This window comes from Chinchilla lanigera, unplaced genomic scaffold (genome assembly GCF_000276665.1).
Source record: "Chinchilla lanigera isolate Chin_1 unplaced genomic scaffold, ChiLan1.0 scaffold00040, whole genome shotgun sequence".
NCBI lineage: Eukaryota > Metazoa > Chordata > Mammalia > Rodentia > Chinchillidae > Chinchilla > Chinchilla lanigera.
This window is the reverse complement of record NW_004955441.1, coordinates 1,467,762-1,486,995: the sequence shown is the minus strand read 5'-3', so window position 1 is coordinate 1,486,995 and position 19,234 is coordinate 1,467,762. Positions and strand designations below refer to the sequence as shown.

At 41.1% G+C, this 19,234-nt stretch overlaps 1 protein-coding gene across 4 annotated transcripts in view; it reads right to left on the bottom strand.

Moving 5' to 3' along the window:
- Ltbp1 (latent transforming growth factor beta binding protein 1) overlaps window positions 1-19,234 on the bottom strand; it is a 221,329-nt gene that overhangs the window by 139,673 nt on the left and 62,422 nt on the right. For all 4 annotated transcript variants that reach the window (XM_013517603.1, XM_013517604.1, XM_013517601.1 and 1 more), the window contains exons 4-5: window positions 5,056-5,158; window positions 1,704-1,775 (exon numbers count right to left, since the gene is read on the bottom strand). In XM_013517603.1, the coding sequence (XP_013373057.1) occupies window positions 1,704-1,775; window positions 5,056-5,158 (175 nt within the window). The remainder of the gene's footprint in view (window positions 1-1,703; window positions 1,776-5,055; window positions 5,159-19,234) is intronic.

The following is a 19,234-nucleotide window of genomic DNA, read 5'->3' as shown; positions in this document are numbered from 1 at the left end:
TTTCTTTAAGGCAGCAGAGACTCTACGTATCATAGAAGTCACACAGATGGACTACTGGACCAACAATCTGCTGGAGAAAATTCTCAGGGAACTAAGGTATCCCTTTGATACACACTATTTTTTTACTTCTCAATCTTTTTTTATTACACGTTTGCAGTTCATAACAATTATGTTCCTTGCGGAGAGAGGTGCATGTACAGAAAACATCTTAATGCCTCCTTTCCATCCTCTTCTCCACCTCTCCCCTAACACTCTTCCCTCCATCTTTTGCCCCCTTCCCTTTTGCAAGAGATCTACTTCCCATTTTTTAATTATCTTTTATTTTCTCTTTATATAAGAGAAACCATGCGATATTCAAGCTTATGTGTCCGATTTAGTTCACTTAACATTATGGTCTCAAGATATATCCACTGTCCTACAAACAACTCAAGTTTATCCTTCTTTCTGGAAGACTAGTACTACACTGTGTATAAATACCACATTTTTTAATCCATCCATCTGCTGATGGACATGCAGGCTGCTTCCAAGGTTTAGCTATTATGAATTGTGTTGCTGATGACCATGGGTATGCACGCACCACTGTAATATGATGTCTTTAACTCTTTCAAAAAGATATTTAGAAGAGGAACAGCTGGGTCTAATGAAATTTCTATATTTAGTTTTTTGGGAAATCTCCATACTGATTTCCATAATGCTTGTACTAGTGAAACAGACCATTTTAGTAGCAGGTTAAACTACACTCTTAACAATTTTAATCTACATCTATCAACACAAGCTGGACAAGGATACAGAGCTCCAGACCACAAATCAGAAGACATGTGCTCTGTTCTTGCGCACACACACCCATTACTAATAACACCTTTACCCTAAACATGTCAAGCAAAATTAAGAGCATTCATTAACTGGACGTAACACAAAGTAACTTAAACAAAACTCGGTAATATGGGTACTAACCTAGGCACTCAGTTCTTGCAACCACATGGAAGTGATTTAACCTGTTTGGGCTTTAACTTCCTCATTTATAAAGCACAGACACAAGGTTAGATGAATTCTGAGGATTCCCATTTATACAGTTCTACTGTAGTATTCAAAATAAATCTGCAATGGGGCTGGGGATTTAGCTCAGCGGCAAAGCGTCTGCCTTGCAAGCGCAAGGTCGTGAGTTCGGTTCCCGGTACCGGAGAAAAACCAAAATAAATCTGCAAAAGTACTCAAGACATTTCATATTTAATTTTATAGCTTTCCTCTCACTTGGGCAAAGTGTGTTCACGCTGATATGTAGTATCTAAACACTTCAGGTTGACCAGAAATACTTCGATGAAAGAGAAAAGGGAACTCTGTTGCCCAAGCATGTGTCAGGAAAGCAGTGTACTAGTAGATACACGTGTGTGAACACACCTATGCACCAATACAAAGAAAGAGCACAGGAGGCACAGGGTGCTCTCCGTGTTACCCTAACACTTGCAGATTTTATCACAGGTTAATGTAAGTTTAAAAGGTCTCACCAAGTTTCAACAGTAGTGAAGCAATCTGACAACCACGCAGTTAACAGCTACATTCCCTTAGCTAACTGGAGTGAGGTGGAGGTCGTTCACAGTGTGACTTCATATGCTGGGCTCAGGAGCAGCATACTGTGAAACAAGTCAAATTTCTAGAGATAAAACTACTGTTCAGTCCTTACCAATGGAATCCATTAACCTTACCTTGACAAAAGGTGTTGTTAACCCGCTTATAACCTTGCAGGCATTCCATCATTTGATTATATCCATGATAAGCTGGAAGGGAAGAAATAATTCCTTGTTACATGTTTAGTTTAAATTCTTGCAATTCTACACTGCTAGATACAGTAACCAAAGACATTTAAGGTATCAGTGAACTTACTCATTTATAAGACACCCATAGCAATGCAGAACTCCACGATTTCTGTCACATTATGCTTGCTTTTTCAGTACACTTCATATTTAGCAATGGACAGTATCCTATTAAGTTGCCAGTAAATCATTATTATGCTAACTGAATCATAAGATTTTATGTTTTCTCTCATTTAGTGGTTAAATATTTCTATCACAGAGGATCTATTTCTCCCTGATTTCCTTCAGAGAACGATGCAGTAAGGAGGGCAGGTGTGGGCACGTGGGAGGCACCCAATACAGCCCTCTGGGCTCCTGTCTTGTCGCACAGAATGAAAGTACTGAAGTAGGTCACCTATAGAGACTGTGGGATTCCTTGTCTGTGAATTCTCCCAAGATAAAAGAGATCATAGCTCGTTTTATAAGTTTCAGTAGATGTTGAATTCAAGGCAAAGAGCCAGACCAGATGATCTCTGGAAGTCCTCCTCAGCTTAGGATTCCATGTTAGTTTTCTTCTAAAACTGTTTAAAGGACAAGTGACCTGTTCACACTAAGCACATTTCTAATAGATTACAGACATTAATCGAATCATCTGCACATCTAAAATTAAGTTTTAACAGCAACACACACTCAACAGTGAAAGGTCTTTCTCTATGTGGCCCCACAAAAATTTCAAATATTAAATAAAAGCCACTTGAAACTGAAGTTTGAATTACTATGAGTAATAAAGTTAAATAAAATAGAAAGGCATAGAAGATAAAACCATAGCATATTAAGCTAAGGAAGGTCTACTTTCTTTCAAAATGAATTATGATTTACAGAGTAGGGAAGAAAAGATTTTCTTTGATGTTGTTTTGTTTTTTAAAATGACACAGAAAGAGTATGGCCATGAGTGCGGTTTTTTTTTTGTGGGGGTGGGTCAGTCACTTAAGATGGCACAGACAGAATAAATGTCAAGACGTTAATAATTTGTTCATAATCCACACTGCCCTTTCTCATTCTCTTCAATTTTATACATAAAATGAGGCAATATATGAATTTACTGTCATCAACATTTAGTTACAAGTCACAGCAGTTCTGTACTTTCACACTCAACTGAAATTACCGAGATTAAAATACAGTGTTAATACAACCACATAAATCAGTGAATTCATCCTCAGATGATGCAATTCTAGATAAAAATGACAAAAGGTCAGGAATGGAAGTCAAGGACTAAAATGAAAACAAAAGACAGTTTAAATTCCTTCACCCCAAGGACTATCACTTTCCACTAGTTTGGGTTTAGAAAAGGGCAGAAGGAGAAGCAGCTAAACAAAAGATACATAACAAAGGTAACAAATAAAAATAAAAAGCAAGAGAAAAGATGAAGAAAGAACTAGGAAATGTACACTTAGTCCCCCAAAGCAAAAGAATCTACCTTCTCTCATCCTCATTTTAGACCTATCACTGGGCAATATCACCCTCCATAATATTCTGATGTATAAGCATACAGGTATATGGTAAGCAAATGGTAGGCAGGGTTTTTTTAGACAATGCGTTCACAATATCTTACCTAGAGATTTCTATTTAATGATTCAAATGAATCAATAACAAATGACAGAGCTGGAAGTTAAAATCAGGCTACCCTAATTCTAAACACCATGCTCTTTAAATCACTCCAAATGGATCCTTAGATATACCTCTGGAGAGACCATCACCAATCAACTTATTTTCTGGAAATCCATAGTGCTAATCAATATCCAGTTGGCTTAGAAAGACTATCTGGGCTATTTTTCACTACTGAATATCTTTACATGAATTTTTCCTAAATGAAGAATTCACTAATTTTGTGAAACTATAGTGGTTATTTTCACAAATTAGTCTTCTAAAAGAAAACAAAAGTGGTACTGACAAAATAAATAAGAATAAAAAAAACCTATAAATTAGAGAAATGTGGAAGTCCAAATGAGAGACCACTATTTAAAGTTGATTATTATGATGGAAGAACAAGTAGTATTTAAGCAAGAGATACAGAGTGATAATTCCAAGATGCAGATTTCAGACTGAACAGAGGTTTAAAAGGCAGCTGAGAATAGCAATCCTAAAAATGGATATTTAAGAAGAGAAAATAAAAATTGTTCAATTGAAACAAATGAAAAATTTCTTGCAGCATAAAGAATAAAAAGTAATTATAAAAATCTTTAGCGATATTAAACAAAAGTAGGTGACTCAGAAAAATATCACTTGCCTCTTTGTGCAAAATAGTGACTAAGTGCAAGAAAGCACAATTTAAAACAAGTTACCTCCGATTTTCTAAGAGGTATTCCTTAGAAATCAGTTATCAGAAGTTAATGCTACATTCAAAAACTGCAAATATAAACAACTGCTGGGAAAAGAGTAGTAGAAAAGTATAAAACTGGATTTGCTCAGATCAACATTGTCTGCAAAACACTTTAAAGACAATCCTAGCATGTGGGTGCTGATACAGATTGATGTTACCCAATACTGATGATATAAAAGCAGTGCTAACAGCACTCGGGAGGCTGAGGCAGGAGGATCCGTTGTGCATTGGAGACCAGCCTGGGCTACAAAGTAAGCTCAAGGCCAGCCTGAACTGCATAGTGAGACCCTGTCTCAAAAAGACCAAAAAAAAAAAAAAACAGTGCTAAGAAAAGGGAAAACTATTGTGTCCCAGGAATTACAAAGTACTTTTTTACAAATCAGGAACCAACTGTCACTCATTTTAGGCTTTCTTTTTATGAAATGTAAAGTCCTATACAATCCTAAAATATTCAATAAACTGTGGATATTAATAAAACTTTCACTTATGGAACTTGACCTAAAAAGTAGTAACTTCACTGACTTCTTGTAGAGTTTGAAACACTTGTTACCATGTATTTTATTTTTCTTGTCCCAAGTCAAAGAAACCTATTTTAGCTTATCACCGCTACAAGACTTTTCCCCCATTAGTAACTGAATTGGAGAAAGAAACTGGTAAGTGTGCTTATTTAAAAAACAAAACAAACAAACAAACAAAAAACAGAACTGATACAAAAATTTTACCTGACATGGAAGTTTTCTAGAAAGGCATATCATAGTACTATGTTTTAAAATACAATAAGAGAGTTCTTTCAAAGTCTAATGTTGCCTCATCACTAAAAGAGTAATCATTAAGACAACAGACATGGCCCATTAGCCGGCAAAGGAATGACGAATCGCGACTTACCTGGCTTCTTGGGGCATTTCTGGCACTTGTTAAAGCCCCAGGAGGTACCCACAGTTCCACAGCAGTCCTCTTGCTTTGACAGGCCAGGGAGGGCTTTGCCACACTGCAGTGATGAGGTGTGAAATATGAAGATTAATTGAGAGCGGGATGCTCTGCTCGAGAGAACTGCTGTGTCTTACAGTCACATTATAAAAGCATTCCCTCCTTATCGTTATCAACGCACTTAGAGGAAAAATACCCCTATGAAACTTTGAAACAAAATAGCAGGGCAAGATCAGTACAACACTGAAATGAACAAGCAAACTGCAAATAAAAGCTCCTTGGCATTTATAAAGTCTTACAAAAATTGGTCACTGCTCAGACAACTTTATAAAAACTTCAGCCTCCCATGTCTCCCCAGTCCAAGAACCTCATAATTTAAAAGATAAATATACGCTCTTTTTCAGGGCTAGGGACAGAACCCAGGGCCTCTCACCTGTGCCAGGCTAGTGCCCTACCACTGAGCTGTATTCCCAGCCCTCAATACAGACTTTAAATTTCAGTTGTAACTGTCTGCTTAAATCTCTCTTGTGGATCATCAGGGAACAGAGCTGTCAGGGTGTGATCTGTGTAAAACTGGAAAATGGCGTCCATCCCTCCTACGAGAGGCTTCCGGTCTTCTTACGACCCCCAGGCCTGAGTAGGGACAGGACAGGCGAGGACAATGTAAGAAATGGTCATCAGCTGAGCCAGAGCAGTTCTGGCCAAGTCCAAGGTTCCAGAGAGCCAAGCAGTCTGACCAGGGAGGTCAGCCAAGTAGAAAGGTGCTGGCAGGTTCAAGCAAGACCAGCCTAAGCTGGCAGAAGACCGAGGCTCACAACTATTGCAACAGCTCTGCTGTCAAACGCTATCAAGAGTAGGAAAGAGTCTCGGTTAGCAGAAGAGGTCAGATGAGGCGGAGCGGCGGGGGCCTCAAGTAAGACCAACTCAGTGGAGTGAGGAAGGGCCTGGGAAACCCACGCTGCTCTGGGAACCCACCCAAAGGCCAGTGTGCCAGGAGGCCTGCCTGAATCTCCGTCCCGACTAGGCAGGCTAAGCCCACACCACACATCTTCATGCTGCACATAAATCCGGAGTGCCTAAGGGTCCTCTGGCCTCGATTCACCTCTACAAAACCCTCCAAAGGGTTTCCATCGTCATCTTTTCAAAGACAGTCAGAACATCATTCAGTGGAAGAAACATCTCCAATGGCTCCTTATTATCTAAACACTATCCTCTGCACCACCATGAAGCAGGGTCCTTCCCCGCCATAGCCGATCTCTGCCCCTTCCACTTCTCTCTATCCATACTCCAGGACACCAAAGCACTGCTCAGGGTCAGAAAAGCCAGGCCTGTCAGAAGCTCTTTCCTCACCTTGCCATGTCCCCGCCTCCTTTTTTCTTCCCCAGGACAAACTATTCATCACGAGTCCGAGATCTGAAAAGCACCTCAGTTCATTAGTTTCAAGGATGCTTATCTCCTCTCTACTCCTGGGTACTTTCTGCAAGTCTGCTGCCTCTGCAATGCCTTTTAGTTACACGCATATGTAACTCATCTACCTTATATCCCAACATACAGTACGCTCTGCAAATGCTCAATACATGCTGAGTGAAATGATCTAAGGATGAACGAAATGATCTAAGGACCAAACCAACTGTAGTTTATTCAGGAGAGCAACTGCTACGTGAAAAGCCAGTGAAAGTCAGGCCCCAGACCCCAGGCTAGGGAACTGTACACGGTGACACCAAGTCCAGGCAGGCGTGACCCCGAGGGAGGAAGGCATGCAGTCAACAGGAATGGTATCTGGCCTCTGCGGCAGGCCTAACCCCAACCCCAACCCAAAGCCAAACCCGAAACCCAATCCTGATCCAACCCTAACTCTAATCCCAACCCTCCGGGAACAGCATCTCCTTCCCCCCAGGCTCAGGAGAGCAGCAATCTAACTGAGGCTTCAAGTGACTGCACAACCCAATCATAAAACAAAGGTCACACCAAGCTCAGTTAATAGAGCTCTACTTACATTATAGCTTTGATGTCTTTAGTTTTTATGACTTTTATATCATCTCTGCAAGATGCTACAGGTGCTCCAAAAGGCATACATAATAGTGAATAAAAAATGTGACTCATGAGATAGAGAGGGCTGGGTATGAACTCTGACTCTGTGGGACTTCATACGTGCAGTATTCTAGACTATTTCTTATCCATAACACAGAATGCCTAATAGGATCTTTCTCACAGAGCCTTAAAAACTGAAAGGGACACTGCATGTATGACACTGCACGTTATGCCTGACTTCTGTAAGTGCTAAGCTACCATCACTATTATTATTATTGTTAGAAGTAACAGTTCCCTGCTCCAAATTCCCTGTGTGAGATCCGTCCTGTCTGTCAGATCCCTAGGGATGGGAGGCATATGTGTCGGATGAGTTGTGGGTACTCTGTCTGTCAAAGAGGCTCACCTATCTGCCCACTAGAAAGTACCAGATTCCACAGGAAATGACTCTATAGGACAAATGAATTTCCCTGAAGTAACAAAGTTAAGGATACCTTGACAGCAGAAGTTAGTAAGACCCAAGCTTGGGCACAGGTACAGTTTGGTGGCATGCCTTCCTTGAGAGAAACCAGCAGGAGCTTCTCCCACAAAACCACCCAGGTGGAAAAACACCGGCCCAGGGACAGCTGCGCGAATACACAGCTCACTGCCACAGGGAATCCTGTTTGCGGACAGCTCCTAGCCTGGTTCCCGCCGGCGGCAGTGGGGAACGGGCTTAGGCTTGGCAGGAGGACTGGACAAAAAACAACGTGCTGAAGAGGTAGACAGGATGTCAGAGGGAGAAACACATAGACAGAGCACAGAAGGGTAAAGAGGGAGCCGGTGGGGAAGAATCAACATCAGAACAAACATCCTGACTGCAGGTAGTCCCAGAGCTTTATCACAGAAGACCTACACTTAAAAAATCAAAGATGGAAGGAGGAAGGAGGACAACGATCTGGTATAAAACCAGGAACACAATAAAAACAAGGAGGCTCCCACTATTGCAATCCTGCTGCCAAAGAGTGCTTCACCTTTATTCCAGCTTTATAAATCAGTCGGGTCTATGTGAGACACTAGTCCACATCATATGCAGATCTTTCTTGCACCGAACTCCTTAGGTTCTTCTCTTAATCAAGCAAAACACTCAACACTTGCTGCTTTTATATGCTTAAAATGTTAGTAGCAGTTAAAATCCAATTTTCACCTTGGATTCCTAGAATGTTTTATTTGGTAAGGCAAAAATAAATCATTTCTTTCTACCAAGCCTCCAACAAGGTACAAGGTTTTCATTGCATGATTCAGGCCGCTTTATGCCATGGCTTTGTTTTTGCGGGTCCAGAGCCAAGACCAGCACAAGCCAACCAAACTGATGGAATAAATGGCAGCGTAGGTGGTACCAAGACAGTGTGTGTTCGTCTCAAAACGGGCTGCACAGTGTAAGAATGAGCTACGAAGGATGAAGTCATGGTTACAACAAAGGCACAACATTGCATGTAAGTCCTTTCACTTATGTAAGTATGAGGAGGCATCTATGTGCAGCCAGAAGTGCTACCTGAGATCTCTATAACCACATTCAGGGCTGTCCTCAAAAGGATACTGAACGCTACCCGGTCTCACCTGGATGTTGGAAGTACCCAGAGAAAAAAAGGTCACGGAGCTTCTCTGTCCCACACCAAATATGGGGAGGGCACCCAAAACAGGATGATGTTAGCATTCGGAATGTCCTTTTTAAGCCTTGGAAAGCCTACTCTCCATGACACATAATCATGTGGATAGAGACTCAGGTTAGCTACATCTGCATGTGTAGACTGAGGTGATCTTCACAAGTTAAAAACGCAAATGGAATTTCTCCTATGTAAGTTATTCACCACATTTTTCAGAGAAAGCCCATTATTTCTGTATATAAACAATCCAGGGAAAAAACGAGTTCAGTTTATAACCCAATATTTAGCTATGTCAAATCAGAAACAAAAGTTTATTCTGTCACACAAGGAATGTGTGGAGCTGGGTGCAATCCACCCCTGTAATTCTAGCTACTTAGGAGGCTGAGGCAGAAGAGTCACATGTTCAAAGCCAGCCTTGGGCAATTTAGCAAGACTCTATCTCAAAAATTTAAATTAATTAATTAATTAACTAAAAAGGTCTAGAGGTGTAGCTCGGCTACCTTTTGGGTTCAATTTCCAGTAGTGCTAAACAAACACAAACATATCCTTGCTAGGATTCAGCCAGTGCATGACCCAGCTAAAGAGGAGCGAGTAGAACAATGACAGTCTGGCAACCAGGTCCTATGAGACCTAATGAAGAACAGAGAGATAATAAGACTACGCATGGACACAACAGCAACGTTGAGACACTGAGCAGTGTAAAGCTTGCTGCATGAGGAAGAAATCATTAGCAAGTCACAAGCCACTGGAAGACAGGACCCAGGCCATGCAACTCATGAAGTAGAAGATATTTTCAACAGTTAGTATTCTTCAGCAATGGAAGATACTGAGGAAGATACCTTCTTGGGGACATGAAGTCCAGGACATAAAGCAAATGACCTCTGTGGTCTGCCAGATCGAGGATTCTGCATCACAAAGGTTACAATGCTCCAGTTAGGGCCAAGTGGTTACTGCCCTCCAGAACCAAACTCAAGTACTGCTGCTGAATCTGGGCACACGCATCCTAACCACCTCCTTTCTGTCTTACCTCTTCCTCCCTCATGCCCACATTGCCAGGGGCGCACACAGCCTCTGCCTATTAGACGTGCGCAAACGAAACAGAAGGAAGAAAGAAAAAAGGAGAACTATCTCTGCCCTGGTTCTCCATAACTCCTAGAAATCAGTGAATGAAAACAACTCTGGTTTTTGCTACTGTGTTTCAGAAGGTCAGGTCATGAAAGAAACATAACAATTATGCCACACAGATCCATGTTAAAGCCTCTGTAATACCAAATAATCACAACCAGTGGTGTAAATTTTTAAAAATTTAAAAAATTATCAAAAATTAACAGATCATAAGAAGATGAACTTTTAAAAACATTGGCACGATTGAGAATATGTGTTTTCAGACTTTAACCTCAGTTTTGAGGTAACATCATAGCACTTTCTTGGCCCTCAAAGTTAAGCTATGATTATAGTTGCTTTTAGATTTCCCCAGAAATATGAGTAGAATGACAATTGAAAATTTATCACCTGCTGACCAAGGCTTAAGTCACTGTCAACTAAAAATTCCCCACCAACGCTGCTTCACAGGTAAACAGTAAGTTGAAAAGATTGTGACAGTGGAGTATGGCTTCGTACGATTTAGTTTCTATATCTTATATGGCTGATGTTTGTAACAGCCTCATCCCAAGAGTGCTGGGTACACTGTGCAGAGTCCCAGGGAAGGAAAATTCAGCAGTGGAAGAAAGAAAGGAGTGCTAGACTACCATCATTAGACCAAGATCAAAACTGTAGCTCTCCTACTAGCGGTGATACGTTACGGGTCATCACCCTAGCTCTCTGGCCGGTAATGTGACCATGGGGTAATGCGGCAGTAATCAAAGATTTGGGAGTATGAATGATGCACCTCCAAGCAGGTGTGGAATTAGAGAAAGGTAACCCTTTGAGATGGTGTGCTCTACCAGGGTATAGAGTTTCTCATTTGTTTGTTCATTGGGTTTTTATTTTTTTGGCTTATTTTTGAGACAGGGTTTTACTATATAGTTCAAGCTGGGCTTGAGCTCACTATGTACCCAAGGTGGCCTTGAACTCATGGTGATCCTACTGTGTCAGCCTCCCAGTGCTGGATTACAGCTATATGCCAACACACCCTGGGCACTGAGTTTTGTGAATGGATCCCAGGGCCCACTCACCCTCCCCAGCTTGCGCCCTGCAGGTAAAGCCTATAACAACAGTGACAGCACTGGCCATCTGCTACGCTCTCAGGAAACACGCATTGAAAGTGTTCAGATATTTAACTATAAAAAGGGCTACTCTGTGACGATAGGCACAATATCAGTGACCTACTGTTTAGTCTCACTGGGTAAGACATTTACAAAGGATGATCCCAAAATACTTTCACATATATAACTCACTCTGTGATCAGAAACCACTATATAACGACAACGAACACACCGTAAGCTTGAATAAGGAACATTTTCTCAAAGGAGAATGAGGCACTGAGCCAAGGGGGTAAATAAACAAAACTTAAAATGTTAAAATAATACAGATTCTTCAAAATACTCAAGAGATTGCACTGAGGGGACACAAGAAGTAAAATAGAAGGATGATTCACTGTAACCTTTGCAAAAGTAAGCAGGACTGTGTTTAGCCAAGGCTGAAACAAGGAAGTGACTCAAGGGCACCGCTGGGGAGAGAGATTCCAGGGCGACGGAAAAGCTCTAGCCAAGCACAACACCAACCACGAACTGGGAGAACAGGGCTGAGGACCGAGGAAGGCAGCCCCAATCTGAGGACAAGGGGCAAAGACAAAGATGTGGCAAGTCAGAGAACAAGGTGGTGCTGAGCCGCGGAGCACTTCCGAATGTGGGATTAGATGTCTCAACCAGGAGACAGGAACTGTGCCAGCAATGTCATAGCTCCTTTTCCTAAAGAAAGAAAGCTTCAAGTTGGTTCTAACTAAATGACTGGGATCTTTTAAACAATGGTAACTGCAGAGATACTGATGGATAAGGAAGAGGAAGAAAAGGAGGAGATGAAGTATTTCATGAAGGTATCTGATATGTTTAAATGTAAAAAAGAATTAGCCAGGAGAGTGTATCATTCATAGGGGGAAAAAAAGAGAACAATTTACATTTTCTATAAACATGATCAGGAATAATCAGAGAATGAAATATGAAATTAGATTAAAGGCCACTGGCTATATTTCTCAAAGAGATAGCACAGGGGTTTTTTATTTTAGTTCAGCACAGACAATCTCCTTCCCAACAAGCGCTGTCTAGCCACAGCAAAGAGGCACCAGAACACCAGGCAAACCCCCAGACCTCTGACTGCCTGCCAGTGCCAGCACACTCTGAGTGGGATATCGACCTCTCTGCACAGGCAGTTCCTGAGGGCCCAGAAAAAAGCAAGGTGAGAATGGCCTGGAACTCAGTGTTTCAAATCCTTACCTTACCAATTACCACCTATACGATCAAGGGCAAAACTCTCAACTTTCCCTGCCTGTACACTTTTCCAGGAAGTGGACTAAAAATGTCCACACGAGAAAGTCACACGGCAAGCACCACTAGAATCCCAATAAGTATTAGACCCCTTTTCCCAGGCCTCTCCTTTAAAAACTTGGGTTAATTTAAAAGGAACAAGTAATCTAATATTCACTAAATACATGCTGTTCCAGATTCAACTTATGGAGAACAAATACATAAAAATAAACATTGAAGTTAAATATGGAAATAAAGAAAAAGAAGATAATTTTAAGATCATAATAAAAATTTCAGCTCTCTCAAAAGTGCTGTTTGGTTGGTTTTTTTTTTTGTAAGTATCTCTTTGGTTTATGTCTTGTACTCTGAGTAAATATTTGAAGATAACAATACACAGTGTAATAACTTGTTATTTCTCATTTGATGATGAAATTCTGTTTTTTCATAAAATAAAAATGAGAAAATGTGACAGTAGGCGACAATACAGAACTAGTATTAAAATTTTTTTTAAATTTTGAAAAGTACTCTATGGCTAGTAAAGAATACATGTTCAATGAACAAATTCTGTAGAAAGTTTGGAGCATCTATGCAGAGTCACTTTATTATGGCCCACTGACACACACTGCACAGGTACATCTGTAAATTAGGCACACACACAAGTGCCATCCGCGTCTCCACACACCTTCAGAAGCTCATTATTTCACCATTCTGACACAAAACCTGGAGGTATTCTGGCACACAAAAATCTATACCCTCAGTATGTACTACAGATCTGGGTGAAGAGCGTAAATCCCACTTTTAGAAATTTTAGAATAATTTTCTTAAGAATGTGGTGCTTTGTGGGGAAAGCACTGACTGTATGTAAGGGATGAGGCTGGTTCAAACTTCTGTCTCAACTCTTTATTGCTTTTATCATCATCTCTTCCCTCTGACAGAAACACATCTCCACTTTGGCAAAGCGACTCCTGCCCATGTTCCAAGCAAAATGGTGTCCTTCTAGCCTCTGGGTCAACTACAGCTCCAAATTACCCTGGAAAGCTTCATGAGAGTTCTTCAGTGTCCCTGCACTAGAACATTAAATGTGTTTATTTCTGTGTGCCAACAAGACAAAGTTCCAAATCTCTGAACCCTATCACTAATGCAACGAGAGCAACATATTTGATCAACTTGTCCTGCAGGTCCATGTCATGAAGGAGAATTCGGTACGATCCAGCACTGGCAGGGTAACAGGCATTGTCTCATAAAAAGAAAAGGAAAATGCTTAAATACTTCCAGATTTTCTAAAAGAACTTGTAAAAAATTTTCTTTGGCTTGAGCAGAACATTCTTTATAGGCAAAGATTTGTTTTTTAGTCCACCCAGCTTTCTTCTATTAGAGTAATTAAAACAATGTTAGGCATTTGGTGTATCTGATACAACCATAATCCTCTGATATTTCTGGGTATTGATTTTATAAGGTATCTACTATGACTAGGGTATTAACTGCTGAAAATGTATCCACATCAATTTCTGACAGTGTATTTTTCTAAAGCCTGCTGAAGCCAAACCATGGGCTTCAAGGAATTCCAGACAACTACTCTAGTTTATGAAATGGTATTTTTAAAGTTACATGAAGGCAAAAATGGTTTCTAAAGTTAACATACAGAGGGAAAAAATTCTTAAGCATAAAACTTGGGATTCTACTAGACATCTTCTCTAAAGAAACAATACAATTGGGGCTGCCCGTTTTCTCCACCTCTACAGCGACGTGGGCTCTGCAATGGTCAAACCTTCCAGGATGTGATATGTGCACTTTTTTCTTCCTGAATTGCAAAAGAGACAATTAAGTATGTCATAATTATATTCTGATATAATTCTCATTAACCTTTCTTTTTAAGGCAAAACAATGTAAATCACATCACAAATTTTAGTAGTAGCTGATGAGTTTATTTCAACTTCTATTACCAGGGATGTCTAAAAAGAAAGACTCACCCTGACAGCAGAAATAAAGATGGGCGTCAGGGTACAGTCATTATTACTATGACAACTAGGTCACCTCCAAAATGATGCACTTTATGAAGGCCTACTTTTCCCAAGGCTTATTTCTATAGCCACACTGAGAGAAATTTTCTGTGCTAAGCTTTACTGCTTGCCAGTTCCCCTTTTGTCTATATAAAGATAATGAAAGGAATGAAAAACACAGCACTCTCAGAAATTGTAGCACAGGACTCTCAACTGGCTAAGCTTTCCATTTTTCTGTGTCTCAACCAAGTACGCAGAACTCGAAACTACTAATTACCTGTGGTTTGGTTGCAAGTCATGTAGAAAAACTGAAAGCCACAAATAAAAGTAACAGGTTCATTTATATCCTGGGGAGCTGGAACCATGTCCGTCTTGTCCACTGCCCTATCACTTGTGGCAAGAAAAATTATTGCTCACCAAAGAACCACTTGTTTCCCCACATTTCATAGCTCCTTAATAGTCTCAGCTCAGGCTGTCATAACAAAATACCACAGACCGAGTGGCTTCAACAATAGACGTTTATTTCCTAAGACCAAGGTACCAGCGTGGTCAGTTGCTGGCTTGGAGGCAACAGATGTGTGCTGTGAGTTCACAGGACCTCATCTTTATGAGGGTGCAGAAAGAAAGTCAGGCAGGGCAGGCTCTCTCCTGTCCCTTCTCCTAAGGACACTAATCCTATCTTATCAGGGCTCCACTTTTATGATTTTATTTAACTTTTATTATCTTCTTGTGGGCTCCACCTCCACATACAGCTGCACTGGGAGCTAAGGCTTCACTACATGTATGGCACAAACATGCAGGCACACACATACGTGCACGCACACAGACATGTGCATGCACTCGCCAGGGCCATGTGACCTGTTCTGAACAATGGGCTATGAGAAAAGGAAAGAGTATCTAGGAAGCACCTCTCTTCTACTGTAGAACTTGAGGAAATCAAGTATTTTGCACAGCACAGCAATAACACAGTATGACACCCTCAGCCCAAGTCCCTACGAAATGTGTAAAGCACAGCCTTGTGCATCCCTGTCAGCTGCCTGGTACAAGCAAAATGAAAGTTTCTGTTGTGTTTGTTACTGCAGCACATCCTATTCTGACCTGACTAATATGATACCAATGATTCATCTGTACTCATCCCTGAGCTCAATTCGCAGGTGACCATGCTTTTATAAAAATCACCAGTTTAGGAAGAACAAAAAGATACAGAAGTAACCAACTTTAAGATAATTTACTTTAAAATAGTCTCGTTCGATTCTAATGCAACAAAAATTCAGGGAAGAGAGAGAAACGTGGGATGAAGAAGTACTAGAAAGATTTTGGGTGAACTGATACCTGAGAGAAGTTCTCAAGTCAGAATGGATTTGAGATTAGGACAGGTATTCACTGTCCTTGATGTCTCTACAGATTGCTCTGCCCGTTGCCTTGTACACATACTAATATCTTTGGGGCCTAAGACTGTGGGAAAGAGGAATCAAAATCGTGACAATCAGAGGACTTGTCTTAGACAAGTGAGTTATGTGAAAAGTGAAGAAACTAAGGTCAGTGATGTGCTGAGTTTGCTAAAATGGAGTAAGAGTCCTGGACGTGGATGTGCCAGTACGATCTGGTCCCAACTTGTCTGAGCCTTCACCTTCATAAAAGCATATGGAAGACAAGAATATCTGCTTTTCCTATCTGCAACACTGCTTTGGGTTTTTTCGTATTTTCATTACTGTATATTTGTACTGTATTTACACTCCTTGTGTGGAGCTGGTACACGTACATAACACATCTTAATTTTGGTTCATCCCTTGTGCTCTCTTCCATCCCACCTCCTCCCATCTCTTGATCTCCATCCCATTTGAGAACGATCTATCTACTTCCTATTATCTGTCTTTTATTTTGCTCTTTATAATTTGGGTTGCTCATAAGAAAAACCATGTGATATTTCAGCTGTGTGCCTGATTAATTTCACTTAACATGGTCTCAAGGTGCATCCATTTTCCTACAAATGACTCGAGTTTATCTTTCTTTACGACAGAGCAGTACCACTGTATGTAAACACTACATTTTCTTTACTCATTCACCTGCTGATGGACATATAGGCTGCTTCCAAGATTTACCTACTATGAGTTGTGCGGCTACAAGCACAGTTACACATGTATCACTTGATATTAGCTCTTCTGGAAAGATACCTAAAGGATAAATATGGTCACAAATTTACAATCTCTGTAGCATCTATCAGTTTTCTAAAAATGCACTGTTTGATTAAGATTACTCCAAGACCACAGTAAAGCTTCTTAGCTCCAGTAAAGCTTGCCTGTTCTAAACCAGTACTTGATAGACTGGTTATCTTGGAGGCACCGCTGCTTCTGTTCAAAATACTTACAACTCTTGCATTCAGGTTTTAGAATTCTCTTCACAACTAAAGATCTGTTTTAAATATTCTCAATGGTGGCAAATCCTTGCAAACTGGAGTTGACCTGACCACTGGGAGCCTTCAAATTCATTAAAACACAGTAACCAGTAAGCTGAAGATCAGCAAAAAGCAATTTTTCTGGCTCTGAAACAATTCCTTTAAAGTAGACATGTTGAAACTACACAACGGCAGTATGACTAACTAGAGGAAATGCACTTTTATAAAGTGACCTCGCTGAAACCAAACATTTAATTGTGTCTGCAGATGGAAGAAAAGAAACAAAATGAAAGGATGAACCAAAAAGAGACAGTTGCATCATCGTGTTGGGGCAAGTGGGGGTGAAGAGGCTGCTGAGGACGCGCCATCTCTCGGCACAGGCCAACGCTGCTTCTCTCCCTATAACTTTGTGGGGCAGACTCCAGAGGACTGGTAAACCAGATGATTCCTCGTAAATTTGGCAAATCTCAATCCCAAGGGATCACACAGAGCTAAAAACAACATGAGATCCTAGAAGTAGTACCTGTGAATCTTTAAACATTCCTTATAATGTATAGAGCCTAAATCAACCTTCAATTCAAGCCCACGGCCTCTTGAAACTACTATCAACATGCTTAAAACTGCCACCCTCAAATACAACGGCCATAAAATCCTGCTCCTGTGCCAATATTCGAAGTAGCTTAATAAGCTCCCATAATTATTTTCAATGCCTACACCTACATAAAAAGAGGACTCTAATCATTATTGGGTATATTATTTTAGAGAGCTCGAGAGGTATAAAATATGGAACTTTGATATTCCACGTCATGATAAAGGTATTTTATTGCCAATAAAATGGAAAAACATCCGAGAGAAGGGGATTGGGAAAAACCAATGAACAAGAAGGTCAGGGAGAGTGGACCCCTGAAGGTGACACTCGTCAGTTCCCAGGAAACCTCTCCCTAGGTGAAGACTGAGACGTCACTTACAGTACGGGAAATGTGTGGGTCCCACTCCTCCTCTGAAATACTCTATTCCAATTCTAAGAACCTACATTTTAACGATCCTGAAGTCTCAGCCCCACATTCTTACTTCCAGTAAAGCCAGCAGCTACTCTCCATCGGCAGAAGCCCGGTGACATGCACACATTTCTCTTTCACATGCAGTGCTTTTCCCTGTTGGATCTTATCCCTACCTACTGATCTTCCCTGACTCCAGCAAAGGGGGCTCCCACACAGAGTCCACCTGGCAGACGTTGCTGGAACAACGCCAGCAGTTAAAGAGCTCCAGCACCTATCACTGAGATGTGTTCCACACCTTCAGTGATACCTCTGCTGCCGACACAGGTAAGGACTGGCAATGGCAGCTACACACAGCGGGCCTGTTAAAGCCACTAAAGACAACCAGACCAACAATTAACTGTCTCTTAGATGATGCCAAAGGAGCACTTGACAGAGACACTGAAGGAGAAGCCAGATGGCACAGGAAGTACCTGGTGTCAACAACTTACTCCACCTGAAGCAGGCTGAACTTCAGCAATGCAATCAGCCCAACAGAGCCCTCTTCTCATGGAGAGGTCAGCTGTCTGGGAGATCTGGACCTGCCTTCCCCAAGCACTGGCCAGCAGCACCTCTAAAAGACAAACAATACTGCCTTGGCCCAAGCTCACCACCCTTGAGAGGGCCCTGGCCCTAAAGACACACGGCCTCAGGCCACAGGGAGGGCCAGAGGGCCAGATCCTCACCCCTACTACCTTTGTGCCCACCCTCGCTTGACTCAGCCCTTTCCCTCATAAGGGACACACACGAGTGGCAGATGAAAAATCCTTCATATAATGTTTTATAAGCATTTTCTTCCTATTTCTAATTTATTTATGTAGCTGATGGATTCAGATTAGAGAAATAAGTAGTAAAAAGTGTTACAATAATTCCAGCATGGTTTCGGCCAGAATAAAACTAGCTTTTCATTAGAATTTAGGCCTCACCCCACACAGTCGGACAGAAGAGATTCTGTGGAATGCGGAGCAGGTTCCTCCAAATAATTTAATACCCCAGCTCTCTCCATTAAACAATAAATTCACTTCCCATCACTGAGAAAAGATTTTGAAAGTTTACAGCCCAACTCTTCTACATCTGTGTCCATCCGTCCATCTTTTTCCTGCCATGTGGAATTTATTTTCCCAGTTTCTCCTCAGCCTCTATGCAATGGAAAGCAAGGAAGATTTTTTTTTTCTTCATTCAAAGTCCTGTGATAGAAGCACTGAGATGTTTCGTGAAAAAGTACTCTCAGCCATGGAATGAGGATACTTTCCATTTTGATGAGTTCACACTTTCCTACTAATTTCTCAATGATGTCTGCTTTTTATAACAAAGTTAAGTGCGTCTACTTGGCCCGTTAGAATTGGGGTTTTGTGTCTCAGTGCTAAGGTTCAGAGCTAGAGGACGCCATTGCACGTATCTGCCAAAAGAGAAACATCTCCAATTAATCTTTTTCTCCACCGGCCCTTTCTGTTTTCATATTCCCTGGAAGAACTTCTAACACCTCGAAAGAGAATCCCAAGCAGCTCTTGTGTTGCTCTACTTCAATTCTGCCCTGTCTTCTTATTGATATGATGAATAATTAAAGAAA